The 21,198-nt window shown below is 37.4% G+C and overlaps 1 protein-coding gene across 7 annotated transcripts in view; it reads right to left on the reverse strand.

The window, feature by feature from the left end:
* Positions 1–21,198, reverse strand: part of IGSF11 (immunoglobulin superfamily member 11) — a 207,567-nt gene that overhangs the window by 46,295 nt on the left and 140,074 nt on the right. Inside the window, exon 2 of one of the 7 annotated variants that reach the window (XM_017955178.3) lies at positions 3,152–3,253. The exons of 4 other annotated variants lie outside the window; for them this stretch is intronic. In XM_017955178.3, the coding sequence (XP_017810667.1) occupies positions 3,152–3,197 (46 nt within the window). In that variant the 5' untranslated portion in view covers positions 3,198–3,253. Of the gene's footprint in view, positions 1–3,151; positions 6,926–21,198 lie in introns of those variants that run through there. 2 more of the 7 variants (XM_021934074.2, XM_017955177.3) reach the window with 2 other exon arrangements.

Here is a 21,198-nt window from a genome sequence, read left to right on the forward strand (position 1 = left end):
GAAAACTCCCGTTTTTATGTTGTTATTTTTCCTGAGATCTTAAAATTATTTTTTCATTTTTATTTTTATTTCCACAGGTTTTTGGGGAACAGGTGGTGTTTGGTTACATGGATAAGTTCTTTAGTGGTGATTTGTGAGATATTGGTGCACCCATCACCTGAGCAGTATACACTGTAACCAATATGTAGTCTTTTATCCCACACCCCCCTTCCAATCTTTCCCCGCGTTCCCAAAGTCCCTTGTATTATTCTTATGCCTTTGAACTGTCACAGCTTAGCTCCCGCCTGTGAGTGAGAACACAGGATGTTTGGTTTTCCATTCCTGAGTTACTTCACTCAGAATAATGGTCTCCAATTCCATCCAGGTTGCTGCAAATGCCATTATTTCAACCCTTTTTATGGCTATTATTTCATGGTATACATGAATATATACCACAATTTCTTTATCCACTTGTTGATTGATGGGCATTTGGGCTAGTTCCTTATTTTTGCAATTGCAAATGGCGCCGCTATAAACACACATGTGAAAGTATCTTTTTCGTATAATGACTTCTTTTCCTCTGGGTAGATACCCAATAGTGGTATTACTGGATCAAATGGTAGTTCTACTTTTATTAACATTTATTTAAGGAATCTCCACACTGTTTTTCACAGTAGTTGTACTAGTTTACATTCCCACCAGTGGTGTTAAATTGTTCCCTTTCTACCTCATCCATGCCAACATCTAGTATTTTTTTATTTTTATTTTTTATTATGGCCATTCTTGCAGAAGTAAGGTGATATCGCATTGTGGTATTGATTTGTATTTTCCTGATCGTTAGTGACGTTGAGCATTTTTTCATATGTGTATTGCCCACTTGTATGTCTTCTCTTGAGAACTGTCTCATGTCCTTAGCCCACTTTTTGGTTGGATAGTTTTTTTCTTGCTAATTTGTTTGAGTTCCTTGTAGATTCTGGATATTAGTCCTTTGTCAGATGTATAGACTGTGAAGATTTTTTCCCACTCTGTGGGTTGTCAGTTCACTCTGCCGATTGCTTCTTTTGCCGTACATAAGCTTTTTAGTTTAATTAAGTCCCATCTATTTATCTTTGTTTTTGTTGCAGTTGCTTTTGGGTTCTTGGTAATGAGGTCCTTCCCTAAGCCAATGTCTAGAAAGGTTATTCCAATGTTATCTTCTAAACTTTTATGGTTTCAGGTCTTAGATTTAAGTACTTGATATATCTTGAGTTGATTTTTGTATAAGGTGAGAGATGACTCCATTTCATTCTTCTATTGCATGTACCTTGCCAATTATCCCAGCACCTTTGTTGAATAGGGTGTTCTTTCCTCACTTTACCTTTTCATTTGCTTTGTCGAAGATCAGTTGGCTGTAAGTATTTGGCTTTATTTCTGGGTTCTCTATTCTGTTCCATTGGTCCATGTGCCTATTTTTATGCCAGAACCAAGCTGTTTTGGTGACTATGGCCTTCTAGTGTAGTTTGAAGTCAAGTAATGTGAAGCTTCCAGATTTGTTCTTTTTACTTAGTCTTGTTTGGCTATGAAGGCTTTTTGGGGAGGGTCCATATGAATTTCTAATTCTAGCTATTTTGCTATTTCCGACACATCTGCAGTGACTTCCTCTTCTAAAGTCTTGAACCTCTCAAAGTCATGCACCAGGGTTGGAATCAACTTCTCACAAATTCCTGTTAATATTTTGACTTCCTCCCATGACACAAATGTTCATAATGGCATCTGTAATTGTAAACCCTTTCCAAAAGGTGTTCAATGGACTTTGCCCAGATCCATTAGAAGAATCACTATCCATGGTAGTGATAAAATGCATCAAACAGCCAAATTGTGAATGAAAAGGGTAAGTTGTGTGTTCACTGGAGTAGCATTTTTAATTTCCTTCAATACTTACGAAATATATTTCTTAAACAAGAAGACTTGACAGTTGAAGTTATTCCTTGATTGATAGATCACAGAATGAATAAATATGGGTAAATGCTATCAAATGGTGAAATCACTTCAAAACCACAATGCAATACCACCTTACTCCTGCAAGAATGGCCATAATAAAAAATAATAATAGATATTGGAGTGGATGAAGTAGAAAGGGAACAATTTTACACTGCTGGTGGGAACGTAAACTAGTACAACCACTATGGAAAACAGTGTGGAGATTCCCTAAAGAACTATTAATAAAAGTAGAACTACCGTTTGATTCAGCAATTCCACTACTGGGTATCTACCCAAAGTCATTATATGAAAAAGATACTTTCACATGCATGTTTATAGCAGCACAATTTGCAATTGCAAAAATATGGAACCAGCCCAAATGCCCATCAATCAACGAGTGGATAAAGAAATTATGGTATATACATATATATATACACACACACACCATGGAATACTACTCAGCCATATAAAGGAATGAAATAATGGCATTCACAGCAACCCAGATGGAACTGTAGACCATTATTCTAAGTGAAGTAACTCAGGAATGGAAAACCAAATATGTGTTCTCACTCATAAGTAGTAGCTAAGCTGTGAAGGTTATCTTCTATAATTTTTATGGTTTCAGGTCTTAAAGTCTTTGATCCATCTTGAGTTGATTTTTTTATAAGGTGAGAGATGGGGATACAGTTTCACTAGCTGTCATGAAAACAACATTAATCTCCTTGTACGTCTCCATCAGCACTCTCGGGTGGCTAAATGCAATGTCAATGAGCCCTAATATTTTGAAAAGAATCTTTTTTTCCCGAACAGTAGGTCTCAACAGGTGGCTTTAAATTTTCAGTAAACCCTGCTATAAACAGATGTGCTATCACCCAGGCTTTGTTATGCCATTTACAGAGCACAGGTAGAGGAGATTTAGTGTAATTCTTAAGGGCTCAAGGATTTTCAGGATGGTAAATGGGTGCTGGTTTCCACTTAAAGTCACCAGCTGCATTAGCTCCTAACAAGAGAGTCAGCCTGTCCTTTGAACCTTTGGATCCAGTCACTGACTTCTCTAGCTATGAAAGTCCTAGATGGCATTTTCTTCCAACAGAAGGCTGTTTCTCATCTCCGCTGAAAATCTGTTGTTTAGTGTAGGCATCTTCTTCAATGATCTTAGCTAGATCTTCTGCATAACCTGCTGCAGCTTCTAAATCAGCACTTGCTGCTTTACCTGGTACTTTCATGTTATGAAGACTACTTCCTTCCCGAAACTTCATGAACTAGCTTCAAACTTTTTTCTGTGCCTTCCTCACCCCTCTCAGTCTTCATATAACTGAAAAAAGATAGGGCATTGTTCTAGATTAGGTTTTGGTTTAATGTTGTGGCTATCCAGACCAGGTTTAATGCTGTGGTCTATCCAGACCAGCAAAACTTTCTCCATATCAGCCATAAGGCTGTTTCACTCTAAGTTGTGTGTTCACTGGAGTATCACTTTTGATTTCCTTCAAAAACTTTTCCTTTTCATTCACAATTTGGGTGTTTAATACCAAGAGGCTTAGCTTTTGGCCTATCTAGGCTTTCAACATGCCTTCCTTACTAAGCTTAATCATGTCTAGCTTTTGATTTAAAGCAAGAGACGTGTAGCTCTTCCTTTTCACTTGAATACTTTGAGGTTATTATAGAGTTAGCAACTGGCCTAATTTCCATATTGTTTTGTCTCAGGGAACAGGGAGAACAGAGGAGAGAAAGACAGGCAAACAGCTGATCAGTGGAACAGTCGGAACACACAGTATTTACTGAGTTTGCCATCTTGTATGGCTAGTTTGTGGCATCCCGAAATAATTACAACAGTAATATCAAAGATCGTTAATCACTGCAAAGCTGCAGAGTTAAGAAAAAAGAGATCACTGATCACAAATCATGATAGAGTAATAATGAAAAAGTTTGAGATATTGTGAAAATTACCAAAATGTGACAAAGAAACACAAAGTTAGCATGTGTTGTTGGGAAAACAGTACTGATAGACCTGCTAGATGCAGGGCTGCCTTAAACCTTCAATGTGTGAAAAATGTAGTATCTGTGAAGCATAATACACTGGAGCACAATAAAACAAGGTATGTCTCTGTGAGTGTGTTGTGCGGGGGAGAGGGGGGTTATTATGAGGAATTGGCTCACTAGATTAGAGAGGCTGAGAAGTCCCATGATTTTCCATCTACAAGCAAGAGCCCCAGGAAAGCTTGGGTATAATCAGTCCAAGTCTGAGGGTCTAAGAACCAGTGGACCTGATTATGCAAATCCCTGTCCAAGGGCAGAAGATGAGATGAGACCTGTCAACTCAGACAGTAAGGCAGGAAAAAAAGGTGAATTCCTCCTTCTTTCATTTTTTGTTCTATTCAGGCTCTCAACTGACTAGACGATATCTACTCACACTGGGGAGGACAATCTACTTTACTTAGTCCAACTACTCAAATGCTAATCTCAGCTAGAAAGACCCCATAGAAACATTCAGAAAAAAATGTTTAATCTAGGTACCCACAGCCCACTCAAGTTTACACATAAAAGTAACCAGAGTTAATTATTAATTCAATATCTTTAACAGACATAGGCTTGTTTAAATTATTTCTTCTCGTACAAGTTCTGGCAAATTGTGTCTTTTAAGGAATTGGTCCATTTCACCTAAGTTAACAAATTTGTTGACATAGAGTTGTTAATAGTATTCTCTTATCAGAATCAAATTTTGAATATAAGAAATCTGGTCCCACATGCATCCTCTTAACCATCACACTCTCCATTCCTTGTAGTCTAGCTTATTTTCTCCAATCATCATTTATTTCACAAGCAACATATTTTAAACATAATTTTTCAATGCAATTACTAGTCCCCACTTTACCTCTGTTTTGAGGTAAAGTAGAAAGTAATTCCTATTTTGAAAGAGCAGTTAACTGCCAGCAGAGTCTTAAGCAGAAAGTGCTCTGTCAATTGGCTAAATATAGGAACACGTGGTTTTGTTACCAACTTGACCAAGGGAAAAGTAACTAGCATTCCCTTCTTTGCCTCCAAAAAGGACATCAACCCACAAACTTCTATCTTTCTTACTTTCTCTGGGCTACTAAGCTTATTACATATTTCCAATTTGACTAGGAAGACATTAGCAAAATAAGTTAGTTTTACAATAGCTGAAAAGCCCTCCTCCTAAAATCAAAGGTGCTAAAATACAAGAGTCGAAGTTCAGAAGAAAAAGAAGTCTTAAGCTTAACACTGCTTATTCTAGAATCACTTAAAAATCACCTTTTTTTCTTCTATTTCTCAGAATTGCAGATACTGCCCCAAATATCTGTATAGTATTTCAGAGGAGGTAGGAAAAAATTCAAAGTCGACTAAAAGAAAGGTTAAATAAATTTCACAATTAGCTTTGCCAATGATGAACACCATGACTGTCTTTCCATAACAAAAGAATTAATTACATGAAAGTTGACAAATGTTGCCAACAAACTGGAATCCAGAAACCATTGTTATTACCGTTACTCTGACCACCATTTATGCTTTAAAGTGAAAAGGAGGAGGAACATAGACATATTTTGTAACTAAATTTGTTAATTTTTCCCTTTCCTTATCACATTGTATTCAGAGATGCTTATATGAGGACTACGGCCAGGAATCTTACAGCCATGCATTTCATTAGTCTCCAACTTTCCCTAGTCATTGGAAAAAAAAAAAACAAGAAAATGTTATAAGCAGTAAGATAAAAAGAATTATTACAAAGGATGCATGCACATTCACTACAACTTCAAGAAATATAAACATTTTATAGTTATGTTTGTTTCTGCCACTGGAATGAATTCAAAAATGAAGAAAGATAGATTCACTTGCAGTGAGTAAAAACTGATATAATGACAAGGTCAGTCTGTGACATTAAGGATTAATAAGTGTGTTTTATAATAGATATTCTTCAACACTTAATTATCACCAAAGGCATTATTATAATAATATGATGAAACAGAAGTATAGACAAACAGAGAACAGCTATTTATTAAGGGCGAGTTTTGCCCTTAGCATTGAGTTAGGCATTGTGGAGAACACAAAAGCAGCAAATGAGATTCTCAACATTAATAGAAGTCATCATTTCATTTCATAAATTCCAAGTGCAGACTCCCCCTATTTCCTTCTGGCAGAAATTCTACTTTTGCTGAATTCTATGGACTGGAGAGACACCTACAAAATACGTGTAGGGGAGAAAAGGCTGTTTTGCTCATAAAGTTGGACACGCCATATTAGATGTTAAAGCTGCACTTTAGAGGTGCTGCACGGATTAGGTAAGGAGTACAAATAGAAAACCCATTCTGCAATGTGTGTAGGAGTTTTCTTTAGACAGAGAATCCATTATGATGCTCCCTGCCATGAATTGTGGGCCTCAACTCTCTGCTTAGAGAAGATACAAGCTTCTAAGTAAGATTCCTGATTGAGATTACATATGCTACTGGATGTCAGAAAAGGAAGAGATAGACATGGCTTGGCTCAAAAGGGAAAGACTGTGGACAGTTTGAGTAGTGAGAGATGGAAAAACAGGGAGAATAATTAAACAGCAAGGAAGTGGTACCATACTCCAGACAAAGGAAACTGCAATAAATGCGTTACAGAGAGATATGTCAAGGGTTATTCATGATGGAATAATAGGTAAGTAATAATATTCACGGATAACGTGACCCCACCAAAGGACTACCAAAGCCATTCTTAGCCAGTTGTGACTGTTGAATTCACAAAAGGAGAGCAACTACTATGAATAGTAAGTGGCTTTCCCCAAAGAAAACAGATAATAGGTATCCTAAATTTTTAGGGGAGCATGGCCTGAGGAAGTCTTGATTAGAGAGAATAGCTGTGTATGTGTAAACATGTGTGTTTAATTACTGCTCCTGCTGTTGTAAGTAAGAAATAACAAATGTGGGATGGGTGCAGTGGCCCACGCCTGTAATCCCAGCGCTTTGGGAGGCTGAGGTGGGCGGATCACAAGGTCAGGAGATCGAGACCATCCTGGCTAACACGGTGAAACTCCTCCTCTACTAAAAAATACAAAAAATTAGCCGGGCATGGTGGTGAGTGCCTGTAGCCCCAGCTACTTGGGAGGCTGAGGCAGGAGAATGGTGTGAACCCGGGAGACAGAGCTCTCAGTGAGCCAAGATCACACCACTGCACTCCGGCCTGGGTGACAGAGCAAGACTCCATCTCAAAAAAAAAAAAAAAAAGAAGTAACAAATCTGTCGAACAAAAAGGTGATACACCCAGGTAATAATGTGGCTCAGTCCTTAAAATTAAGGCTCTCAAACGACCACTGAAATTAAAACTGTTTAATATCTAGAACTTTGAAAATGGTCCTACTATCCAGCCCAGTAATTCCATTTCAAGGAATATATACCAAGAAAACAATCAAATATGCCAAGATTTACAAAGAAATGTGTGTAGTACAGCATTACTTAAGATGGTGAAATTTAAAAAATTACCTAGATGTCCAGCAACAGAGAAACTGTTCATCAAAAAACTATCATACGGCAACTTTTCTAACTGCTTTTGTAAACTACTTAGGGAAAAGGAAAACTGATCATGTTATAATATTAGATGATGAAAATGCAGGATATAAAATTCTATAAAATGTATTTTATCATATACATATGTATAAAATGTATCCTATACAGGTATTAATAATGCAAATATATCTAATAAAAAATTACTATTTTGCCAGTTTATTCTTCTTTAATAGTATTTGTTTCTCCTAGCTACAACATATACAATTTATTTCAGACAATTTAAGGGGAAAACAACAACAACAACAACAACAAAAAACTTATAAATATCACTACTCAGAGATGAAGACCGTTGGTGTATATATACACCTAATCTTTTCTCATGCATTTATTATATTACTTTTATAACCACATAGTAAGGCTACAAATCTATTTTTTGGCAAGGGTTAATTTTTGTGGTAACATATTACAAATTTACTTTCGAAACATTCAACTGTGTAAAGAAAACGCAGCTTCTTTCATTTATATAGTTGATTTAATCATCCTTAGGAACCCCATCCTAGTGGCTAGTAGGAAAACAGACTTGCTAATCAACAATATTTCAAGCTTTTCCAGCTTAGACAATCCTTTGGTTTAAACATTCATTTATTTGAAATCTGACCTGCCAAAACAGCTGGTTTAAATGATCCCCTTTGGATGACTCAGGGACTTCAAGACAGTCTCTTAGAGCTGCACTCCCACCCAGGAAGATTAAAAGACAATCTGTAAAGAGGCTCACAAGAGCCTTCTGGTGAGGGGGAGGGCTTTGGTCCAGCTGATGTCCCTAGGCATCATTGCTGTTGTCAGCTACAAAGTGACCCTCTTCCTGGGGCCAGTTCCTGCTGAGATGTGGCTGGTCCTAGGCTTTTTTGAAGAAACTTGCTGGCACCTGCACTGTGGTCGTAGACAGTGGACTCTGCTCACAAAGTCCCTGCACAGAGCCTGCTCTGCTCCAGAACTAGGTTTCTGCAAGTTCACAGCTCTTTCATACATCCCCACCATACTCATTCCTTAAAACTCAGGGCACTGTACAACACACACACGGGCAATTTTCCTGTATAAAAATTATACCTCGAAAAAGCTATTTTTTACAGTGGCAAAGGAAAATTTGTTTAAAATGTTCACATTAACAAAAAGAAAAGTCTCAAAATAAATGAATTAACCACACAATGAATAAGTTAACCACTTATTCACTATTATAAGTTATTTTGAGAAAAGTCTCAAAATAAATGAATAACCACACAATGAGATTGCATAGAAAAATAAACTCTAAAAACACAGTAGAAAAGGAATTTTTTTTAATGATCCTACAATTCTTGGCCTAAGGTGAGTGTGTAAATGGCAGGATCCAGTGGCGAGATCCAGTGGATACTAAGGGTATGGGAGTGAGTTCAGACAATAATGGGGTGCACCGTTTGCAATCAATTAAAAAATAATAGTATAGCTCACTAAAAGTCAGTTTGCTTCTTGTGGTCACTACAAAATAGCAATTGTAAATAATGTCATTAATAAATTACTCCCTGTTAAAATGTGTTGGTCTATGTACCCAATAATTGCCATGGTTACCGTTAAGTTTTAGTAATAGCTACGTAATATATGTGTAAATGTTGAACTGACACATTCTCATTTCATATACTTTAATAAATGTGGTATGCCCCATGAAAGTTATTTCAGAAGGAACACTAATTATATGGGATTTACAGATAATAGGTAATTTTACGGCCTGGACTCTGATACATGTTTGTTGGAAAGAACTGGAGCTCATTTCAGGTGCAGTTTCTGTCTCTGACCCATATATGTCTCCAGTTACATATTCCTGTGCTTAAAGATTAGATTCCAAACAAACCATGAAAGAAAGAAACACAATTTGAGATATTTCCATTTTGTTCTTCTACCTGCAAATTATTTTCTGAAATTTGCAGAGTTCACTCTTTTGGAAGTTTCTTCACAAGTTCTCCCCTTCCTTTTGTCAATGATTATATTATTATAATTACATGACTATAATTTACAAAATTTCCTTTTTGTACTGTAATACTTTGATGCTGATATGATTATACGCAGATTTCAATAAAAAAAATTTTTTGGCCATTATTTGTTTCATTTCATTATTAGTAGTGAAAATAATTTTGTCATATAGGAAAGGTGAGTCTTAAAAAATAATCTACTCTGGTTGTCAAGCACTCTGGAGAGGTCACTGGTGGGACCATTTACTAAAATGGAAAATACAGGTGGAGGAAGTATTTGGATGAAAATGACTTTCAGTTCCATTTTAGACACTGAGTTTGAAGGTTCTGAGGGACAGACAGGTGAAAACAACCAGTATGTAACCATAAATAAAGGTAAAGAGCAAGATCTGGAAATCACAAAAAACTGGGCCATCAAGGTAGTGAAACTGAACAAGAGATCATCCAAGTAAAAGACAAAAATAAAAGCTAGAATTTTGTGGGTATACCTACAAATGAGTGGTAGGCAGAGGAAGGGGAACTGGAGAAAGAGAATAAGAAGGAATAACTGGAAGGGCGAGACAAGCACCTAGACAAGGGAGAAATAGGGAGGAAAATGGTAATCATAGGTATAAGAAGCTATAAAAATCCATTTGTAGGTGTAAGTCAGTTTATTATGAAGCTTGCAAGCCAATAACACTAGATTTGGCTACCAGGAGGTCTCTGGTAGTCTTTACAAAAGCAGTTGCCAAAGAGTAGTACACCTGGCCACTTTGCTGACACAGATGATTGGACAATTAGAAGCCTACATTGCCTACTTTAGGTGAGCCATAGTGGAAATCTCTGGGCTCTGGTGAACTATAGAATGTGGTCCCTGAACCACATGCATCAGGATTATCCGTCGTACCCGCTTAAAATGCTGATTCAAGGACCCTACTGCAGATACTCAAATCAGAATCTCAGAGGTAAAAGTCAACACTATGTATCCTAAGCACCCAAGTAATTCTTATGCATGCTAAAATTTGACGACCACTGCAGTATATGTTCTTCAAGGTCCATTCTATCTCTGATATTCTGGACTTCAATGGATTGTCTCTCTCTGAAAATAGGATGTGAAATCATGATGACTAAAGTCAATACAGAAGTCAGCAATTACATGATAAACACGCAATAATCAGAAGCACTGAGGGCAGAAATAATACTTTTTATTTATATTCATTTTTGATCATTTGATATCTTTATTCTGATGAGGGCTGAGGTGCTATAGCCCTGGGGGATAATTATGTTCATAGATAGCTAAGAGACTCATGGAGACAGGATTCTGGGCCAGGAAAACTGTGAAACAAGAATAAAAAAAGAAGAAAAAGTTCTGTTTAGTAGTACTGAGGTGCTGAAAAGAAGTCAGAGAACCTAAAAGCACTAGATTCCTATTGTTAGATGTATTCAGAAATATTTAGTTATTGTCTTTCTTTTGGTTGGGAAAAGAACGATATTTCTATTTATCTATATACAGAAATAAAGAGTCAATGTTTCTAATCTATATATAGAGACAGAGAATCAATGTTTTTTTTCCTTAGGGAATCTACAATTTTAATTAATATTCTCTAATTGACATTGACTTTAATTGACTAGTGACAGTCTTATGATGGGCCCCTCTGCCAAGCTTCCTGAGTGAGAATCACAACAAGCTCCATTATGAAGAGAAGCCTTTTGTTCTCAGTGATCTCTGTCTAAGCAATGTTTTTTAGGTCTCAGAATATGAGAGCCAGAAAGATCCTTGAGAGACCATTTAGTTCAACCTTCTATACTTTACTTTCTAAAATCATTACACCTACCCATCCCCACCCCCCCAGTCTAAAGGATCTGCTCACTTCACTTGAGTTCTTCCCCAGTTACGTCCTTGGACTCACCTACAGCATCCTATACATTGGATTACCTTGGGAAAACTGGTATTCAGGTATACATTACATTGTGGGTTTGTATATTTGTTTCAAAGAGTTTTTAATAAAAGAGCAACTAAGTGAAAAAGAAATCATGAAAGTTGGGTGCATTAAATCTGTATATGTGTACTAATCATAGCGTTCCATAGACAGTTAACCAACATGCAGACAATGAGTGCAAGTCAGAGGATGGGATGAAAAATGGTCAGAGCTAGAGAGGGAAAAAAAAGGTCAAGATAGAAGACTTCCCACCAGTATGTCACAGGCTAAGAAGAGGGTCTGAAAACACTAGCTTAAGGTAAGTACACACTTCACAGCAAACACACAAATTATTTGCAGGAAGAAAGCATGGAGAGGGGAGGAGACACAGACAGGAAGAAGGGAAGACATTTTACACTTTTAACTGCCTATTAGGATTTCTTAGACTCTGAGCATATGGAATATTTCACAGGTAATGAAAATTGTTTTAAATTCAAATCAGATCACTTCTAAAGTACTTAATTCAAATAAAAATCTTACCCAATTTATGAGAAGAATATTACACAAACTCATTCTAATGTTTGAAATTCCTATTAGGAAATGTCTACCAAATCTATCATATAGTCTACCAAATCTATCATACAAGAGTTTAAAGCAGTATTTTGTCTTCAGCATTCCATAGCTCATAGTTAGCCTCAGAATACAACAATAGTTGATATGGTTCAGACTAGAAATATACTGTCCCTTGACTTTTTTCCTAACCACTAAACCCAATTTTCATAATTGTCTTTAAATTTTTTATAATTTCCATGTACTTTACTCACAAGTGACTCCTCTTTCCAGAGAGGTTACGTACCTTGCCCAGAGTTGACAAGAATTCAAGGGCTAGGCCACAAGCAGATCTTAGATTCAGATCCTGAATCTTTTTTCTGGTCACAGAATCATTTAAAAATCTGATAAAACTCATAGGCTGATAATCTTCCCAGAAAAACAAACATATAAAATATACTTTAGCATATAATTTTAGAAAATATAAATAACCCCCAGATCAGGAGCCTTCAATTTAGATAAAGCATGTCTTCTCAGAGACCATACTCAAATTCTAACATGAGCTATATAAGGCACCCCAAGGAGACCCAGTGGGATGCCACTCCTTAGCTAAACGTGTGAGCTATAAGGAGTATAAAAAATAAATGGAGGGAAAAGTAAGAAGCAACAAAAAGAAAATTAACTATTTGATGAGCATCTAAAATGTATCAGGAATTACTAAACAAAAGAGTTCTTTTCTCTCCTAATTTATGCTTTGTTGCTTCTTCTTTTGGCTCAAAAATGAATCAATGTTAGTAAACACAGTCATCTTATGCCAGATAGAGGTTAAAAAAAAAAAGTCATTAAAATTCTTGAAGAAAACTAGTCCCAAATTATCATAGATCATAAATAAATGTGGTGCTGATCTTCTACACCTAACAAATATATGTGAGTTGCACTGAAAACCCAAACATTTCCTAAATAATTTTTTAGGAGATAGCAGATACATTAAAGCTCTAGGTGTGAAGCATTGGGGTAATTTTAATTTTCTTCTTTTTACTTGTCTACCACTTCTAAAATCCCAGCAAAATGTATATTATGTTTGGAATTAGGGAAACATTTATTAAAACATGTTTACTGCATAGTAATAAAGTGTCATTTTAGAGGGATGAAAGAAAGATGAGGAAAGGCCAACTTATTTTATACTCAGCAGTTGGGTGGATGAGTTCTGGGTATGAAGCAGTTCACAGAGTTCAGAAAAGACCAGACAAGATTAAGGAAAGGTAAGAAAAGGCCACAGAAATGAGAAAAAAAATAGAAGAGTAAAAAGAATTGTGTGAACAAAACTACAATAGTAGTTAATCAAAGAACCTAGTGCGATGCAAATGTAATCAAAACCCATGTCAGTGAATAAAAATACTATCTCCTTTTATATACATAATGCATAATGAATAATACAAAACCAATACCAAGTATTACCCACTTGGTAAATTTCACCTCGCTACATACCACTGGTCTCTGTGTTCAGGCTTCATCACAGTTTCATCAAGCAATCTCTGCATGTCAACTCTGCTGCATTTCCAGCATCACTCATGTGATCACGGAGGCTCTCTTCCACCTATCCTGCTCTGGCGGACTGACCCCCCACTTCATCAACTTGCACAGCAGCCAAACCAGATGATTCTCATGTTGCGTGATCACATGTCATCCAGTAAGGTGGCAAGACAGTCTGCTTCCTGTCCCGTCGTCCTCTGTCTGAGGCAGGACCCTGTGAATGACCCCTGCCTGGTCTGGCCACTGAATTGAAGCATGATGCAGAAATGGCACTGCTAATGCTTCTCAAACAACACATGAGGCAGCTACAAAGGATTCAGGTCGCACAGCTACTGAACTGTGAACTGCTTAAAGGCATTAGCTAGGACTGTCTTGCCCAGCATAACCCTGCACATAATATATGTATGATCAACGATTACTTAATTAAACTCATCTGAAGGTTAGGGACCACACATATGTGTGGAGCACTTTCACATGTGATCTTCACAAATGCCCCTAATAAAGTAGGCATTATCTCCATTTCATAGATGAGGAAACAGCTCAGAAAGCTTGTGTGTTTTCAGTCTAAAGTGGCACAGCTCTTTCGTGGCAGAACTGAGGTGTTAAAAGGCCCCTGGCTCCATGTTGCTGCTTATCTACACGACAGCACCTTTACAAGCTTGGTTATTTGGTTTACCTTAATTATATTCTACATAAGCTAAATATCAGAAAAGTATGGTAAGTTTACCGAAAGACATCTAGCCTTTCTGATTTGCATTCCCCTTCAAGCATTTAACAATGTGCTTACTACGGACTGGAATTAAAAAGGTAACTTTCATCTCCATATCATGTATCTTCAGTGACAATCATAAGGATCTCCAAGTTCAGGTTAGCACAAAGGCAGCATTAAGAGAGCATATCAAAGATTATATATTTACCCAAATAAAAAGCAGCCAGATCACTTTAATAAGGGTCAGGTTTGGATTTAAGTTTAAGTGAGTCAAGTGAAAAACCATTTGTCACTTCTTATTCTTTATATCTAGTTTATCCTTCCACAAACTGAATGTCCATGTAGCTTAGCCAAGCCAATCTTCCTCTCTCTTTGTCTAGTTTCCATTCCCAGGACATCTTTGGAATGCACAGGGCTCTGCCTGCACAGGAGGTGGTAACACAGCACCACATTTAGGAGAGACAACTGCTCCTACCACTTTCTGTAACTCTATCTAAAAGATAAGCTAAGAAAGGGAAAGGAGAGGAAAGAAAAAAAGATACACCTTCCAAAGTAAACTCAGGATTCTGAAGGAGGGTTCTAATTTAAATATATTGTTATATTCTCAAGTAAGATAAGCTATAAAAGGTTCCTAAACATATGGGGATGCTAAATAAACTGAGCTTCAAGAATTAATGCCAAAAAACCCAAAAGACTATCCATATATATATATACACACACACATATACACACATATATATACACACATATAGAGAGAATCTTTTAAATAAATGTCCAGATATAACACTCATAACTTGAGTAAAAATGTTTATAAAAGCCACTGACCACATGGCATGATCTGCATTACATCTTAAATCTCTAATCTTTCTTTACATCTCTATTAAGATTTAGATATAACTTTACAAAATGATGCTGTTTCAACCATATTAACTCTTCAAAACAAACTATTTCACTTTCCACAGCTATTTGCCAATCGAGAGACCAAGACACATCTTTTAAAAATTAAACATAAGCATTTCTAGATGAAGCTGCCTCCATCTCCTGCCATTCTCCCCCTACTGCTGTGCCATGTTGTCTAGACTTCAGGTTCTCCAACATACCTGGCTATTTTCAACTTCACTGTGACAATCTCTTCAACTCTTTTGCTCTTTAATTCCTACTGACTTGTCAGTAGGAATTTCTACTAGTCAGTAGGAATTCAGCTTAGAAATTTAGTAGGTCCCAGCTTAAAAATTACTTTCTTAAAGAACCCTTCTCATAAAGGACCCCCTCTCCTGTCCATTTGTTTGCACAGCACCCTCTGCCTTTTCTTCTCTGCACTTATTGAAAACATGTCAAGTAAATAAGCAAATGAGAAAGCAAGTGAATACATATAGTTGTGTTGTCTTCCTCTTTGTAGGAGCCTTTCTATCTTATTTTTTATTATGCATTGGCAAACAGTGCCACTGAATGAGGTGGGCATTCCTCCAAAAGTCAGTGCACGTTCTTCCTTATTCTCACAATAAGGACACATTTGCCAATAACTTTAACGTAACACAGGGTACTTTCAGGTTCACTCCAGTAGAAAAGAGAGGAAAAAAAGAGAAAATTTTTGAGATCTTAACCAAAAAGCACCTCAGATAAGGGTGACTTATACACAGAGCACTGCAAAGCTTTGTCAGGTGCCATCTGAGATTTTAAAAATATCAAAATATCAGATGCACATTTTTTAATATGTGAAAAATAATACATGTTTTATAGGTCATCCCTAAAGAGAGGCATATGGCCTACTTCTGCAAAATGGGTTTTACGTTCTTCTCTGGATCTGGGGGAAACCAATGCACGACTAGGGGAAGGTGCTGAAGGGGAACAGAATGACATTCCTGTGTGCCTGAAGCCTCTCAGGTTTCCGTTCCTTCCTTCCCAGGTCTCTTGCCTGCTTTGGGTCCCCAGGGAATTATACATAATAGCCAGAGGAATAACAAGAGAAAAGAAGATCAAGTGTCTTTAAAACCCAACGGGGAAGGACTCTTCTGTGAAAAGGTCCTTAATGTTGAATAAAAAAATAAAGTACAGGACAGAGAAAGTCAAGTCCAGAACGGGGAAGGAAACTTATCCAAGCACATAAATGAAACACTAAGCTAGAATTTAGGACAAAGCATTCTTCTGAAGCTACATCAAAAAAGGGGATCCTAATTAACAACAGATAACTTAGCAATTAAAAAAATATTACACAAGACAGAGCAATAACTCTCTTTATCTCTTCGATAACTTTGAGCAAGTGTTAACTAAAGACGTTAAATCTGTGATACCCATATTCCAGAGGCCCCTTTATAAAAGTATCCCATTGCACTAAAAACACTCAGAGTACTTATTTAGCTACCTATTTTTAAGCGACATCTGAAAAATTAACACCATCAAGCTTTCTAAAAATAGAGCAAGTCAGCTTTGTTGTACTTGTCAGAGACAGGAACAGTGCATCCACCCACTGCTTGCTTCCTTAATTTAACTGCTAGTGTGGTAGAGACATAGAAATACATAAAGAATAAAACAGATAAAGATAAAATTCATCTCATACACATAATGTAAATAGAAATGACTTCCGCCCCATTAATTAACGAGTAATTTTTCAGTATCTGCTCTATGCCCACCATACGAAGAAAAAACAGGGTATGGCCCATGTTCCTAAGAAGCTTATCATCAAGTTGGAGGAAAAAAAAAACTAACAGCCATAGAACAATAATCAAGAAACAAAAAGCACTATGTAAGTGCTACGTGGTAAATATTTAAAAAATAATAATAATCCAACACTGTAGTGACTATGAAAATAAAGAAAGGTCATTAAATGACAGCTCTGTCAGGGCTGAACCATGAAAACTGGTAAAGATGTAGACTGGCAAAAAAAGAGGAAGAAGACAGCTCATGTCTGAATGTAAGTGGGAAAAGTATACACAAAGAAAGAGCAGTTAGGCAGGAAGCTGAGAAGTCTCCCGGTAGACATGAGGCTATGAGGGGACTGGGCTGCGTAAAGGAGAGGTTCAGGTTGGAAAACAGCGGGAACAATGAAGCGGACGCAGACCATGAAGAATCAACACGTCCAGGCCGTGTATTGCCAACAGCCATGGTAGCTTCCCCCATGAAAGCAGCAAGATTAGAGAGGCTTCACTGCAAAGGAACTAGTGCAGCAGGTACCAGGGCAAAGCACAAACTCAGGTGTGCAAGTAATTGGGAGTTTATTTCTGTACAACTGAACTTAATCTCTGTTTTGAAACTCCTATTCTGCTGAATGGGGAAAACTAAATTTCAGCCAAGTCAGGGTAATCTCAATTTCTGGTTTCCCCTTCCTCATGGGCCGCATCTAAATTCCAAAAGATTACAAAATGCTAGAGTTGTGTGGTAGAGGAATGGAAGGATGGTGGAGGTCATTAGCATTTATCCACAAACATCTGTAGCTCTCCTACAGGTAGGTCTACCCAGATCCTTAGCTCCTTCCCTCATCCTCATCTCTGCCACAAGCCTTCTGCAAGTCTGACTTTCTGTTGGCTACATCCATGTCCCTCTGGACATACAGGTAACTCCTCATCGCCCTGTAAGTTATCCTCGCCATGGGAAATTTGCAAAGTTGCCACAGGTCCCTCTAACTTAGATAGCCATATCTACTATTCTCCAGCCATGCTGGGCACAGGGGATCTGAATGCCACCACCCCTACCCTCTACTTTTCTGAGGACAGACATAACTGATTCTAATTCTTCCAAAACAGTTACCTTCATGCCTAGAATTTGACTTATAAAATTCAGAAGTCAAGAATTCAACTCTTTTGCAGTATGAGATATGCTACATTTATCTTTTCCTGAAAAAAGAAAGGGCAAGTATAATAGAAAATAATAATAGGGAGAGACACTGATTAAAACTCCAATTGTTACTGCATCAAAATAACTAGACACAAAGAGGATCTGAACTAGGGGATCTCTGAAAATGAAATAAATATGTATGGAGGTGCTAAATGGAAAAACTGGCAGGAATCGTCAATGGGAGTGAAGGATAGCACATGAGCAAGAAAATAAAACAAATTCATGGTTTCCTGCCTTTAAGATGATCAGAATTCTGGCAATATCAAAACAGAAGCCAGTTTGAAGTGGAAAGGTTTTGAATTATATTCACATACTTTTTTCATTTCAAGTTATGATTTAAAATAGCAGCAAAAAGGATATGTTCTAGGAGTTGGTACTATTGCATTCTCAGTAATACACATTACTGTGGTTTTCAAATACTATTAGCTTTCAAACAGCTACACAGTTTTACAAAAAAAAAAAACACACACACACACAACTAATTTTAAAAGTTTTTAAAATCTTAAAGCATTAAAATCTGCTTTTCTGTTCCCACTCCTCTATTAAATAGTCTTTTCCTTTGTAGAAATAGGTACATAAGTTACTTAATATTTGAAAAAAAAAAATGTTTAGCTAAAAAGAAGACCGAAAATAGTGTTTGGTGTCACAGCAGTATTGGCAGCTGATGCAGAACAGGCAACAATAAAGCTGGCAATAATGAGGTGCCAGCCCCAGTTTCACATGCCCTGCCAAAGCCCAGGGGGTGAATCCTGCTGAGCTCTGGAACTCACAGATGTGCCTCATGCTCCCTTATGAACTAACACTCTGCCCAGATGATAACCTGAAGAAATAAAAGAGGCAATTATACTATTAAAGAGCAAAAAGCACTGGAATGACTGAAGCATACAATGGGCATTTATGGCACACTGTATTTACGGGGCAGAAAGCAGAGAGACATTTTTACACTCTACATTATTAGGTCAGCTTCCATCAGATTAGCAAACTTCAGGGAGTGACAATCTAGTAACAGAAAATAAATACCGAAGGGGAAAACATTTTAGGTTTATGTGTAAACATGAAAAACAGAACACCAAAATTCAGGATTATGCCAAAATAAGAAAACGTACCTTAAAATTAAAATCAATGTGGTTTGATTTTAATTTTAAGGTACGTTTTCTTATTTCAATAACATTAATTATCCCGAAAAGAAGTGACTGGAAGAAAAAGGGAAGATAAACAATAGAAGTATAGTTGGGCCAGGCGCAGTGACTCACGCCTATAATCGCAGAACTTCGGGAGGCCGAGGTGGGCACATCATGAGGTCAGGAGTTCAAGACCAGCCTGGCCAAGATGGTGAAACTCCATCTCTACTAAAAATACAAAAAATTAGTCAGGAGTGGTGGTGGGCACCTGTAATCCCCACTAGTCAGGAGGCTGAGGCAGAGAATTGTGTGAACCCGGGAGGCAGAGGCTGCAGTGAGCCGAGATTGTACCACTGCACTCCAGCCTGAGAAACAGAGTGAGACTCCGTCTCAAAAAAAATAGACAGTATAGTTGCTGGATAGAAGAAACTTCTGCTCCAGTGCCTTCTCAAGCCTTGACTGATACCTGAAAATTTTAGTTTATAATTAAGAATAAAGAACGGCATGTTTAAGATAACATATTCCCAACATCATATTTAAATATATTCAATACAAAGATATTCAACCAAACCACCTAAAATTCAAATTATTATTGCTTTACATTGAAGACAAATATTAGAACAAATGCATTTCTACCTTAAAGGAGCAACTCCCAAGTTCCTAAGAACAGAAAGGAAGAACTCAAGCTTCTTCTTTGGGGGGTTGCTCTCACTACATTTTGATTTGGACTTGAGATTTGGGGGTTTATTCCTGTCCTTCTCTCCAATTCCCAAATGGCGAGAACTACATGGCCAATTATTCCTGTAGGATCCAGACAGACACAAGGATTTCAATGCCTGTTTCCTTTTAGTTCTGTAATCTAAAAAGGAAATGGAAAATACTAACCTGTAATTAATCTTGTTCATGTATCTTCAACTCATGCTCTTACCACTTTTTCTATTTTGCAATGTACTTATGACTTCCTAACACACTTATCAGCAGCATTATACTTATGCTTCATGTCTGTTATCTTCTCTCCTGGCTAAACTGTACATTCCTCAGGGGCAAAGATCTCCTATTTTTTCAGTATATCAGAGAATACTGCTCAATAGTTGCTGAATGGATAATTTTGCATAATCTATGCAAATTCTGACATCCTATTAATTTGCCATTTAGAAACAATACAATTCATGTGCCTGACACATAACACGTGGGTACAGGGCTGGAAAGATAGATCCTCGTTATTCAGGGTAGACACCATTACTAAATTTGTAGAAGCTATAGCTTAATGCTTGGGAGGCATAATTCAAGGATAAGTGAAACATTTTCAGATATGTAGCCCAGGGTTTCACTGGCATAAACAATAAAGCAATTAAAGAGTTAAGTAGTCCCTGAAGAACTAAAATATAGACATTTTCAATAAAGAATTAACATCTCCCAGTAACACTGGGATAAAGCATAGGCCACACCATAAATGAATAGAGTTGGAGTCAGTGACCTTCGGGCAATGCCAGAACCTGGGTAAATTCTAGACAAAGATGCGCACACTGAGAAGGACAAAATCCTGCTCTATGTGGCTCTTTCCACTGGCAATATGGATATCAATTTCCTCTATTATTAATATCTCCTTTTATGTCTGTCCTAACTGTTTACTTGCAGTCTCTCATGGCCACTGTTTTGTTCTCTCCGCTGCTCTCTCACCCAGGATCTCTCATCCAGGGACATGCCCCACCCAGCAGGGAGCAGAGCTTGTCATATGTACACAAAAGCCAGGCCTCTCTTGCCCACCAGCACATGCCAAGCTCAGCAGCGGCCTGGCACATATAAATGAGTCCTGATCAGAACAGAATGGAGCATGGACATCCCCTAGAATTAACTGTTCTATGTATAAGGCACTGGGCATACACCCAGAAGCTGAATCTATTCAATGCATCTAGAATAAGTCCCCTCAAAACCAGGGAAAATCATTTTCTCTGGCAAGTGCCTGGGCTGTGTAGAATTTGGTGACATCAGGGCTTTGACAGGAAATTAAACAAAGGAGTGAAATAAAAACCAAATTCGTTTCTCTAACCTGACTTGTCTGGGTTCCCAAAGGCCTGGTGCCACAGCAACTTGAAATACAAAGTGAGGTAAGCCATC

The sequence above is a fragment of the Papio anubis genome, chromosome 2 (assembly GCF_008728515.1).
Source record: "Papio anubis isolate 15944 chromosome 2, Panubis1.0, whole genome shotgun sequence".
NCBI classification, from domain to species: Eukaryota; Metazoa; Chordata; class Mammalia; order Primates; family Cercopithecidae; genus Papio; species Papio anubis.